Source organism: Triticum dicoccoides, chromosome 7A (assembly GCF_002162155.2).
Source record: "Triticum dicoccoides isolate Atlit2015 ecotype Zavitan chromosome 7A, WEW_v2.0, whole genome shotgun sequence".
In the NCBI taxonomy this organism is placed as follows: Eukaryota; Viridiplantae; Streptophyta; class Magnoliopsida; order Poales; family Poaceae; genus Triticum; species Triticum dicoccoides.
In genome coordinates, this window is record NC_041392.1 from 677,658,813 (window position 1) to 677,669,979 (window position 11,167).

At 47.8% G+C, this 11,167-nt stretch overlaps 1 protein-coding gene and 1 pseudogene across 1 annotated transcript; both read left to right on the top strand.

Annotated features, from left to right (window-relative positions):
* The first annotated feature begins 500 nt into the window (after positions 1 to 500).
* Positions 501 to 1,693, top strand: LOC119333868 (annotated as a pseudogene).
* A 1,800-nt stretch (positions 1,694 to 3,493) lies between these two features.
* On the top strand, positions 3,494 to 5,119 carry LOC119327553 (inorganic pyrophosphatase 2-like). Its single transcript, XM_037600646.1, has 3 exons — positions 3,494 to 3,776; positions 3,999 to 4,337; positions 4,424 to 5,119. Exons 1-3 carry the CDS (start codon positions 3,624 to 3,626, stop codon positions 4,826 to 4,828), a joined length of 897 nt encoding a protein of 298 aa, XP_037456543.1. The 5' UTR covers positions 3,494 to 3,623; the 3' UTR covers positions 4,829 to 5,119.
* Positions 5,120 to 11,167: the final 6,048 nt, after the last annotated feature.

An 11,167-nucleotide genomic window follows, 5' to 3' on the forward strand; every position in this document is an offset into this window, starting at 1 on the left:
GGCGTGAGGAGAATTCAGCAAAACACTGTAGCAATTGCTAAAGTGCACAAAGGAGGCCCGGGGCGCTGGGCTGGGCTGGATCCGCCCCTGATCTTTAGTTGAGTGCCAATACTTTTGATAGAAGCCTGGTCCAAAATCATCCGGACCAGGGCTAGCGTTTGGGTTAATTTGGAGGAAAGCATCATAATTTTCCTGATCTGAGAAGGGGTTGTCAAGTGTCCGAAGCTGTGTGAGAGTCTGGGGGTTAATATCATGGAGCGAGAAGTTCCACCCATAGTTTTTGGGGTTCCCAATTAGGTCAAGATAGAAGGAGTTAAGGATGGAGGTATTTTCATTGTGGGAGAAGAACTCATAGCCATTGTGATCGAGAACCATAATTTTGTTATGGCGGACACGCTAAGAGGCGGAGACGTGGAATTTTTTGTCTTCTCGTCTCATTCAACTGCGGATCGGACGTTGAAAGATCAGATCGAAAGTACATCATCCCTTCCCTCGCCACCATGGAAAAGACCTGCACAAAGCTCACCGGGGCTGCTCGCTTGGTGCGGGTGCTCAAGGTCGAGGGCTACAGCGCGGCCACGGCCATGTGCACCGCCACCAACATGAGGGAGCCCGTCTTCGACGGTTGCATCAAATCCAGATGGAACGTCGGCGGGTACGACTGGGAAACCAGTCTGTACCCCGCGACGCTGGTGTTCGGCACCGGCTACGACGAGCCGCAGTTCACCAAGGACGCCAAGCCCACGACGTGGAAGGAAAAAATGGCCTGGGAAAACACGAAGTGGGTTGCCATCAAGCTTGTCTACCTCGGTGAGCCCATAACGCGCAACCTGATGGTGAGCCTGGGCTGCCGTCTGGTGGATCCAATGGGGATACGTGATCCGCTGGAGGAGAAGCACGTGTCGCGCATATTCAAGGGCCATGGGGTGTGCTCGCCTTCGGTGGTGATCAAGCTAATCGAGAGGCGAGATCTGGAAGCGTCGTGGTATCTCAGGGGTGATTGTCTGACCCTGCAGTGCACCATCACGGTGCTCGAGGAATTGCCGGTTGCAACCTTCCCGCCCATGGATGTGCACGTGACGGTGCCACCTTCGAACCTGCGCCAGAACCTCCTCGAACTCCTGCGTAGAGGGACTGGCGCCGACGTCTTGTTTCTTGTCTCCGGTGAGTCTTTTGCCGCGCACAGGGACATACTCGCTTCGAGGTCTGCGGTTTTCATGGCCGAGTTCTTTGGAGGGATGAAGAAGTGCTCGCAGGTTGTGGAGGTCAAGGATATGGAGGCGGCAGTGTTCAAGGCCATGCTTCACTTCATCTACGCCGATGAAGGGCCTGAACTCGACCAGGAGAAAGGGGCCGTGAGCCCGTGACCGCGATGGCTCAGCATCTGCTTGCGGCTGCGGACAGGTACGCACTGGACAGGCGCAAGCTGATTTGCCAGGTCAAGCTCTCTCGTGGCATCTCCGTGCACACGGCAGCGACGACTCTCGCATCAGCCGAGCAGCACAACTGTTCGCAGCTCAAGGCCAAATGTGTCGAGTTCGAAAACACGACCTTATCCCCTTCCCCCGAGTGGCGGTGGCGGCGGATCTACCATCCTTCTTTGGCGGACGGGCGGCTGCTGGTGGTCTCTGGTCGGTCAGTGCCAGTACCTGTGTTGGGGCGAGGCAGGGTGGTCCGGGGGGAAGGCTGGTAGGAGGGATGGGTGGTTCCGACGTGGTCGAGCTGCCCATCGCCGGCAAAGGGGGTGCCGGTCGTGGCTGTGTGCCGCTCCTCCCCCTTCCTCCTTCCCCAACACGGTATTTTTCTGTTCGCTTCTTGTTTTATGAATATCCCGCTTCTTTCTGTTTACAATATCTTCATTTGAATTCTTAGAAGAGTTGTTTTTACTACTAGATGTTGCTTGTGTAGTGTTTTATGTTCTTGGACCTAAGAGTACTCTGTGAAGACTCATGAACAGCTATTGGCGTATTCATTTTGTAATGTAGATATAACAGAACAATCAGTAGTTGTATTATATATTTCAATGAATAATAATAACAATAATGAGCACCATTAGAACAGTTTCTAATGACAATGAAGAAATTAGACCATTTAACAAGAGATGTTTGTAAAAAATTAAGATAGACAGATAATAAATACAATTCAATAAATTTTTGTTGAGTTTTGCAACTCATACTATCAGACAAACTATCTTGGACAGATAATATACATTTAACCGAGAAATTGAAACATAGACTGATTAATATTGAATATGACAAAAAAATACATTAAGGGTTTGGGCTAGAATGCATGGGACTTGAGTTCTAGGGTTCTAACATTTAACAAACATCCGGATGCGGTAATTTATTGTCAAAATACAAATATACCAAAAAGAGCTTGCGCATTGGTACTAACCTCAGTGAATCATTGTTTGACAACTTTGATTCCGTGAGTTGATTCCGTACTGAACGACATTGAGTAAAGGAAGAAGAAGTCATGTATTTCACGCCTAGAACAAGTTAGAGAAAAAAGTACAACCTCATAGGGAATCAACCAAGCAGAAAATAGAAAAGAGAGATAAAATGATTATTTCTCGAAGAATTGGTACCAACCTAAGAAGAGGGTTTCCGTGAGGCGTCAGCGGAAGTTAGGAGACGAAGTGAAACCGAACGGAGGTAAATGGCTGTTCGAATTTTGCTAGTAGGCCTTTGGCCCAAAGCCCAACTAAAATTCTGAAATTCTTTTGGCTCATTCATGCACACATGTGAGTGGAGTGAGTGAGGCTAAAGTTTAGTCTCACTCGGAAGTTGAAAGAGAGTTGCACCTTTTTATAAGGTGAGCTCTTCTACCACTTGTATGAGCATGAGAAGAGGAGACCTACACGCGCGCTCCTCCTTCTCGCTCGCCTCGTCACGACGCGCCGCGCCGAGCCGAGGACGCACGTTGTCTATATTTTTACTGCCCAAAAAAAATTAATGAGTCATTAATTAATAATTAACGGACGCGTTAATTATATAGTCAGGCAGACGTCTACCTTAGCCGCCGCCGTTTCGTACGTGTCATCCCCTCCCAACGAAGATGCTATTGCGGTCATTCCGGCGTCCTTTCTTGTTACTCTCTCCAGCTCAGGCAACGTACTATATATGTCTTCTTCTCCCGGGAAACCAGGGAAAAGGCAAGTGCGCCACGCAGGAGCCGTTATAACCGCCTGAAAAGCGGTGGCCGAAAAAGTTTCTTTTTTCTGAAAGCAACGGTGGCGGAAAAGTGAAGGAACACACATACACTCGATCGCCCGCTCCCGGAATATTCCCAAGAGCAATCCTGGCAATTAGTAATCAAATCCGGCCTCCATTAGCTGGTGCGCCTCCCAAAATCAGCCCACCCGCGCGAGTGGAAAGGGGGAGAAAGCCAGATCTCGCAGCAATGCGGTCGGCATCACGCCGCATTACGACGCTGCCGTGCCTAATAATCATACTCCATTAGCAATAGTTCCCGTTCGCCGTTTCGATTCATGGCCTAGCTGCCAAGGTCGCCCGCCGCTATAAATACGTCGGCCGTATCGCTCGATCCGACCACTCCAACGCACCATCACTTAGCTCCTCTGTTCTGGTTGAATTAGATAGGAGTTTCTCTGAGGTGCAACAATGGCCGCGAGCAATGACGCCGGCGTGGTGGTCGTCTTCGACTTCGACAAGACCATCATCGACTGCGACAGCGACAACTGGGTCGTCGACGCCCTCGGCGCCGCCCAGCGCTTTGACGAGCTCCTGCTCCACCTCCCATGGAACTCGGCCATCGTAAGCCTCTGTTTGTTAGCATCGTACCGTACGTGATGCCTTTTGATGTGGCAAATGCACCTGGTAATCGTTCCAATGATTGCTCCGGTCTTAGATATCACTTTACGACCTTTTGCAAACCAAATCTCAGCAGCTGCAGTGCGCATTTCACTCTGAATTTTTAAATTTTCACGCAGAAAGGCCGCGGTTTTTTTATGGAATTGTTGCCTTCTTTTTGAAAAGGACGCCATGATGGGCGAGTTGCACTCGCAAGGCAAAACAATCGACGAGATCGCCGGCAGCATCAGGACGGCGCCTCTATCCCTTCACGTCGTGGCGGCCATCAAGACGGCACAGGCTCTCGGCTGCGAGCTACGGATCCTCAGCGACGCCAACGCGTTTTTCATCGACACCGTCCTTGCGCACCACGGCCTGGCCGGCTACTTCTCGGAGATCAGCACCAACCCGGCCAGCGTCGACGCCGACGGCCGCCTCAGGATCACCCCGCACCACGACTTTCGTCATGGCTCCTGCAACAGCCATGGCTGTGCCCTCGCCACCTGCCCTCCCAACATGTGCAAGGTGACGCATCAGACACTTTCAGTTAACACGTTGCTAGATTTCACTATATCTTTTTTTGCCTGAAGATTTTGGTGTACAAAATTTAGGGCAAGGTGATGGAGGGGATGCTGCAAGAACTGTCGGCGGCGGCGGCGACAGGGATGAGGAGGCCGAGTAGAGTGGTGTACCTCGGCGACGGCAGGGGCGACTACTGCCCCACCCTAAAGCTGGCCGAGCGGGACTACATGATGCCGAGGAAGGGCTACCCCGTGTGGGACCTCATCGCCGGCGACCGGCGGGCCGTCCGCGCAGACGTGCGTGGGTGGGCGGACTTCAAGGACCTGAAGACGGTGCTGCTTGACATCATACACGAATGCGCCGCGGCCGCCATGATGGAACAAGACGGCGGCGATCAGGTGGTGGTGGGCATGGTGGTGCCAGAGTGCCGTGCCCTTTCTGCTCCCAAGATGGCGATGGCAGTTCTCCCCAAAGCAATTCATGCGCCCAACTGACACGCATCTTTGCCAAACAATATGGACGTTTGGTGACTTGATGGAAGCATGGGAGATATAATGGCTTTCCCAACGTAAAGTATAAAAACTATACTGCTCCTGGCTCCTTACGTCTACATCAGTGGCTTAAGTGTGGGACATGATTAGCTCGATCATACTGGAACCGGAAGCCAATGGAAGTACTGGTACCCATGTAGGAGCGGACGAAATCACTGTTTTGACCTTCTTGACGATCTTTGTCACAAACTAAACTCAACATGAAAGGATCTTATGGTCTGACCCTTTTAGAAACTTCACGGACCGCGACGTTTCTGTTTCATATAGCGACGTCGAGCTATTTTGCATTGCTGCTCCATATGAAAACACCGAGGTATCCCATGTTGCTTCTCCACATGGAAACACCAATCGCTTTGGCGTTTCTGTCCTATAATGCAACGCCATTGCCTTTGGTGTTTCATATGTGGCAACAGGTGATCATCTGGACTGTGGACTGGAGGGATGGAGGATGGGATTGAACAGCGGCGGCAGGTGATCGCCTCGCCGGCCCAGCTCAGGTCACCGTCGCCGTCGTCGTCGTGGCGCGCGGCGGCAACTTTTCTCCTTGCCCGGCCGCACTGTCGCTGACACCGCGCATGCTAGCTCCATCTCGCATGCATGCAGCCAGCTGCCAGTTGCGTACGTCCATGGATAGAGCTAGACGCCGCTGCAGGCTGCACGAATTCATCCTTCACGTGCTCTTGTCACCTCCCTCCCTCGCTCTGCCGCAGATAGATAGATTTCGTGGACGCCCAGCCCAGCAGGCAGCAGCTAGCAGGTCGGCCGTGCATGTCTGTCCAGCGAGCCAGCGTCTTGGGCCACTGGCTTGAATACTGCAATAGAGGAAAAGAAGTTTGGTCGGGCTTTTATTACTCAATACATGCTCCTGCCGATCGAGCTGTGGAGTACTACCACATATAAAATGCCAAAGGCAATGGCGTTGCCATATAGGATAGAAGCGTCAAAGCGGTTGGAGTTTCCATGTGGAGAAGAAACGCGACATACCTTGGCGTTTTATTTATGGAGCAGCAACGCTAACTAGCTCCGCGTGTCTATATGGAGCAGAAACGCCGCGGTCTATGGTGTTTCTAAAAGGGTTAGAATGTGAAATACATTCATGTCGAGTTCAGTTTGGGACAAAGTTCGCCAAGAAGGTCAGAACAGTGATTTCGGCCTGTAGGAGTTAGCGGCCGAAATCACTGTTCTGACCTTGTCAACGTTTTTAGTCGCAAATTGCATCTGACATGAAAGTATTTCACGATTTGACTCTTTTAGAAACGCCAGGGTCCGCAGCGTTTCTGATCAACTCTGAAACGCCGACCTATCTGACGTTTCTTCCCTGGCCCACTCCCAGGCCGAGAACGAGTTGCTTGCTGACATGGCAGGCCGGAAACGCCGAGACAGCTAGCGTTTTTGGAAACCCCAACATTTATGGCGTTTCTGGTGCAGATATTTATGTGGTCGTGGGGCTTTCACCCACCACTCACCACTCACTCTCTTCTCCCTCATTGGCCTACCCCGAGCTCTTGCCCTTTTCCCCCTTTGTGTCCCTCGCTTAGCCCCTCTCAAATCCTTGCAAATCGATTGGGTTGGTCCGTGGATCCGGTGTCATTTCCGTTCGTTGAGGTAACCTCCTTCATCTCACAAATTTTTATTGGTTGGATTTGTCTATTTGGATTGTTTTGTTCTTGTGGTTCCTAACCCTAGTTTTGAACATGGATCTATAATGTGATGTTCTTGAGTATTGTTGTTCCAATAGTGTTGCATTGTGATGTTGGTGAGCATACCTTATTGTTTGGGTTATGCCTAATGTTAAGATTTAGGGTTAGGGTTATGCCTAATGTTAAGATTTAGGGTTAGGGTTAGTGGTTTTGTTAGCAATGTGGTATATTTAGCATTGTACATTTCTTATACTTATGTTCCCCTTTTTTAGATGGACAAGATTTTGAATATTCATTATGTTGACAAAGAGGCATTCATGAATGTGGATATTGTTGACAAGTATGAGGAAGTGTTGATATTTCTTGAGACTCCTAGTTATGAAGAGGTTGTGGAAGAAATACGGATAAGATTAAAATGGGTGGATGCAAGTGACCAAGTTGAATTAGTAGGAAGATATGATGTTGGGTCAGCACACAAGTGTCAAATGAAGACAATGCCTATCAAGTCCAATTTGCATTGGGTTGCATATAAGGAGGTTGTTGCATCCTCGGCAGTCAAGTCACTCGAAGTCTTTGCAACTAAGGTGGTCAAGGCTCCTCTCTTTCATGTTGACTTGAACCAAACCTTAGTAGATGATGTGAGCCCGATTAGTAGTGTGCCGCCTATTGTTGGGCATAAAGTTGAAGTGAAAGCCAATGAATATCCCCAATATGAGTTATGAGGTAGTGCACCGATCAATGATGATGGTCATGACTCCGACGAAGATTATGAGAGGCACCACAACATTGTTGGTGATGTAGAGGCTGAAGTAAGGCATAAGGACATGGATCCTGACATTATCTATTAGCGTGCTTGTGTGGTTGACTCGGATGATGAAGGCCTGGTGAATAAGTTGGACGAGGATGGCTTGACTGAGAAAGAAGCAGAGTGGTACACAAAAATCACCGGTAGGGATCACAAAGTTCCCTTGTTTTGTGAGGTTAGCCTTGCAAATAAGGCTATAGTCGACGGTGGCATGAGCAAGACAATTGAGGCTAGATAGTTCCCAAATAGTACACCCGACGAGATTTTGATGTTGTATGTAAGGAAAGGTTTGATGTTCGAGCACATGCTAGAATTCAGGATGTGGTTGTGTGAGTATGTTGTTAAACAGCACATGCCTTTCATAGTTGTTCACTCGGATTGCAACAAGCGATATACCATGAAATGTGAGGTGGAAAGATGCAAATGGAAAGTCAATGAAAGACTCATGAAAGATGGTTGGTGGAAGATAACTAATTGCAAAACCACTCACCGATGCACACCGCCGGCCATAGAAGCACGAAAGACACACCGCCAGCTAACCTTGGAATTCATTGGATATAAATACCAGAAACATATAGCCGAGGATCCAACTGACGGTGTCCTGGACTAGGGGGTACTCACCACGTCGTCTCCCGGTTAGTTAGATTGGGCCGAGGACCCCCATGGTCGTATACTCGTGGGCCAGTTCGGACAGCTGCCGCATACAAGGAAGATTCCACAAGACTTGGTGGTCAAGACAAGGACTCCTCCCCCACCGGCATATTCAGCTAGGACTCTTGTTATCCTAGGCCTCTGGTGCATTATATAAACCAGGGCCATGCAAGTCAATAGAGACATACAATCATGCCATAGGCTAGCTTCTAGGTTTAGCCTCTACGATCTCGTGGTAGATCAACTCTTATAATACTCATATCATCAATATCAATCAAGCAAGATGTAGGGTATTACCTCCATCAAGAGGGCCCGAACCAGGATAAACATCGTGTCCCCTGCCTTCTATTATCATCCGCATTAGACGCACAGTTCGGGACCCCCTACCCGAGATCTGCCGGTTTTGACACCGACATTGGTGCTTTCATTGAGAGTTCCGCTGTGTGATCGGCAAAAGGATCGATGACTCGTCTACAGGTCAACTGCGATGCCGGCATCTTCGTCGTCGGCTCGACTGGCATCTTGGCTCGACCGACCATGCTCCATCTCCGATCGTCATGTTCGGATGAGGGCCTTTATCAACATCAACTACAATCTTTATCAAGATCATGGAGGAATCATCCATGGAGCTCGGGGGCTCAACGTCAACATTGCCCTCGGGCGACCGCCATGATGGAACTAGGCGGCGGCGATCAAGTGGTGATGGGCATGGTGGTGCCAGAGTGCCGTGCCCTTTCTGCTTCCAAGATGGCGATGGCAGTTCTTCCCAAAGCAATTCATGCGCCCAACTGACACGCATCTTTGCCAACCAATATGGACATTTGGTGACTCGATGGAAGCATGGGAGATATAATGGCTTTCCCAACGTAAAGTATAAAAACTATACTGCTCCTGGCTCCTTACGTCTATAGCAGTAGCTTAAGTGTGGGACATGATTAGCTCGACCATACTTCTCTTGGAACTGGAAGCCAATGGAAGTACTGCATGTACCGGTGTAGGAGCGGACAAAATCACTGTTTTGACCTTCTCGGCGATCTTTGTCACAAACTAAACTTGATATGAAAGTATTTTATGATCTGAGCCTTTTAGAAACTCCACATCGATGTTTCTGTTCCATATAAAGACGTCGAGCTATTTTGCATTGCTACTTCACATGAAAACACCAAGGTATCCCACGTTGCTTCTTCACATGGAAACACCATTGCCTTTGGCGTTTCATATGTGGCAACAGATGATCGTCTGGACTGGAGGGATGGAGTATGGGATTGAGCAGCGGCGGCAGGTAATCGTCTGGCCGGCCCAGCTCAGGTCATCGTCGCCGTCGTCGTCATGCCGCACAGCGGCAACTTTTCTCCTTGCCCGGCCGCACTTTCGCTGACAGCGCGCATGCTACCTCCATCTCGCATGCATGCAGCCAGCTGCCATTGCGTACGTCCATGGATAGAGCTAGACGCCGCTGCTGGCTGCACGAATTCATCCTTCACGTGCTCTCGTCGCCTCCCCCCCTCGCTCTGCCGTAGATAGATAGATTTCGTGGACGCCCAGCCCAGCAGGCAGCAGCTAGCAGGTCGGCCGTGCATGTCTGTCCAGCGAGCCAGCGTCTTGGGCCACTGGCTTGAATACTGCAATAGAGGAAAAGAAGTTTGGTCGGGCTTTTATTAATCAATACATGCTCCTGCCGATCGAGCTGTGGAGTACTACCACATATAAAATGCCAAAGGCAATGGCGTTGCCATATAGGACAGAAACATCAAAGTGGTTGGAGTTTTCATGTGAAGAAGAAACGCGAGATACCTCGGTGTTTTATTAATGGAGCAGCAACGCTAACTAGTTCCGCGTGTCTATATTGATCTCGAGGTAGATCAATATGTACTCTGTACCGCATCATTATCAATAATAAGAAGCAAGACGTTGTCAATTTCAAATGTGTTTTACTAGGCAAGCTTGTTGTTTTTGTTTTCTACCTTTTTGGAAACGCAATAATTTTTTGAAAAAGTACCTGTTGTTTGCTATTTAAGATATGTATAACTATTATATTCCATTCCAGCCAGTTTTTCAACATTTTTATTTTTCAAAATATTTTAAATACTTTTGTTAAAAACCCTTCAAAACCGTAAATGGGCCGGCCTACTGCTGCACACGGCGCGCGACGCTCGCTGCTCCGCGTCTTATGATGCGAGGAAGGAATCTGAGGTCCCTGGGTCTTCTTATTCTATAGCATATGTGCTTTAACTAAAAAAGCGTTCACAAATCGTGAAAATGTTCATAAAAAATAAAGAATTATAAAAAATGTTGCTGAATTTTTAAAACGTTCAGGAAATTATAAAACATTTACGAGTTTAAAATTTCATTTCTCAGGCAACCGTTCATAGCCATCAGATTAGGATTTTCTCGCCTATTTTGTACTTGCATGAAAACCGACGATTGATTGACCAAGAAGACATTCATACCATCTCGGAACGAAGAGCAAGCAGCGGTCATGCGAGGGACTGGCTACAAGTCAGCTGACTGAAAAAGATTTGGACCAGTCGACTGGCCCAAACAAGTTTCATTATGTTAACGTTCTTTTTTTTTTTACCTTTTTCATACTTTACTCAAATTGATTTTTTAAGTTGTGGCTGCATGCGTACAGACCATTCTTGCATACACGTACACTTGTGAACTGTTGCTTTCATACATAAATATAAGGCGTACATAAATATAAGACGATTTGAATATTCCAATAGGGACTACATACAACCTAGAATGAATGAACAAACATAGTAAAACACTTGTGGCATGGACATTACATTTTTAGACAAATAAACTAAAACGAAATCAAAATAATGAAGTTTTCTAAGAAAGAATGAAGGCTTTTAAGAAGAAAGAAAATGAAAAATAAAAAACTTTCAAAACGTGCACACAATTTGCACTAATATTACACTTTTCGAAATATGCAAAGAAGAAGCATATAATAGTGCATTTTTTGCATTCTACTATAATTTCCACAGAATGTAACTGAAATGATTTATTTCCTTTAAAAAGAAAGAGAACTAAAAAACACTTGCGCAACTTTGCACCAAAATTGCACTTTATCATAATATGCAAAAATAATCATATAATCATGAAAATTTGGCACTCAGCCAAAAACGCACACAAAACGAAAATAATCAACAAAGGAAAGAAAAAAGGAAAAAGAAAAACCAT